Source organism: Diaphorina citri, unplaced genomic scaffold (assembly GCF_000475195.1).
Source record: "Diaphorina citri unplaced genomic scaffold, Diaci psyllid genome assembly version 1.1 scaffold42, whole genome shotgun sequence".
Taxonomy (NCBI): Eukaryota; Metazoa; Arthropoda; class Insecta; order Hemiptera; family Psyllidae; genus Diaphorina; species Diaphorina citri.
In genome coordinates, this window is record NW_007377479.1 from 533723 (window position 1) to 535292 (window position 1570).

The window sequence follows — 1570 nt, forward strand, 5'->3', positions numbered from 1 at the left end:
GTAGGAAAAATTGCCTGATGTTGGGGCAGTTAATTTGTAATGAATTGAGTAATCTACCTACATCTTTGGGAGCTCAAGCTCATGATCAGATAAAAAGAGTTTACCTAATGAACCCTAAAGTTTAAAAAAAAATTCGCCTGCGGCGCACCTTTATTTCTGGTGCGAATTGGGGATTCGAAAAACCGAAGGCCAGAAAGGAAAAGATTGAAGACATTATTGATTTCAAACCAGCTAGCGGCTTAAGGTGGCGTCCGACCTAGCTGACCGGGTCGCGCCCAAGCTGTGCGACGCATTCCATATGTATTTCTTGAAGTACTTTCCGAACGGAAAAGCTGCCTGGTCGCGCGACACGGCTGCTCTTTTTGAGTCGCGCTGGCCCAGTCGCTCTGAGAGCAGTTGGTCGGCCTGGTCGTGAGGTTTTCATTGTGATTTAAAATACATTTTTGTAATTAATTTTGTTCGACTGGAAGTTGTAATGGAAGTCGTTCGACCCGGTCCGCATAGGGATCGGACGCCAGCTTTATGGCCGCGACCCGGCAGGCTAGGATCGGGAACGCCAACTTTAGGGTCGAATTATTGTAAAAAAAAAAAAAAATCGCCTGCGGGGCGCAGTTACGGGCTCATCAATTTTTCGTCGTGAGACGGGGGGGGGGGGCGTCCCACCCGTTAACCGCGGCCTCCCCCCCCCCCAAACCCGATGCTGGATACGCCCATGATCCTAGTAATTCCCAAAATACATCTCTCGATGGCCCTCTGGGTAAATCGCAATTTTTAGTCCGTCCTTCCTTTATTATTACAATGTAAATGCTGTTTCTTTGTGTTATTATGTTTATGTCACAACTTTGGTGCTCACTGCAGCATTGTAGGATTTTCCCAATATCTCAATAATCCTAAAATCCAATGTTTACCTACCATGCTGGCACCGGTCGCTATGCGCATTTATATGTCATAGCTACTCATTTTCCTCACGAGGCTGAGTGGGCCCCGCAACAGCCAGTCACGGAATCAATCATTTGGATGATACAAATTTCTTGACCCCGCCGGGAATCGAACCCGGGTCTCCCGCGTGCAAGGCGAGCGCAGTGACCACTACGCCATGGGAGCTGATGGATCAATTTAATTTGGAGAAACCATTTACGGATTCCATTCCTTTTACCTATTTTCAGCTGCGAGTCCTCAAGCTTGCCCAGTCTTGGACCACCATGAAAGTGCTTCTGAGCATCATCATCTCCACGATAGGCGCTCTCGGTAACCTCACCTTCGTGCTGGTCATCGTCATCTACATCTTTGCCGTCATTGGAATGCAGCTGTTCTCGAAGGATTATACGAGTGAGAAGTTTGCCCCTGATCCTGTGCCAAGGTAAAGTGAAAGAGAAAAGACGAGACGAACAGAGAAGAGGAGGGGGGATATAGAATAAAATAGAAGAGAAGAGAATAGAAAATGAGATAGAATAGAACGGAAGAGAAGAGAAGAAAAGAGATGCAGAGAATAGAAGAGAAACAAGCTGGGTCCGTCCCTCCGGGAATTTTTTAGCCCGTAGTTTATTCGATCGTGATTAAAGAAAATCAG

The 1570-nt window shown here is 46.8% G+C and overlaps 1 protein-coding gene across 1 annotated transcript in view; it reads left to right on the forward strand.

Moving 5' to 3' along the window:
- Positions 1 to 1400, forward strand: part of LOC103514086 (sodium channel protein 60E-like) — a gene marked incomplete at its 3' end in the record, with an annotated part of 49620 nt that extends 48220 nt beyond the window's left edge. Inside the window, 1 exon segment of the mRNA XM_026826919.1 lies at positions 1167 to 1400. Coding sequence (XP_026682720.1) covers positions 1167 to 1400 — 234 coding nt within the window.
- Positions 1401 to 1570: the final 170 nt, after the last annotated feature.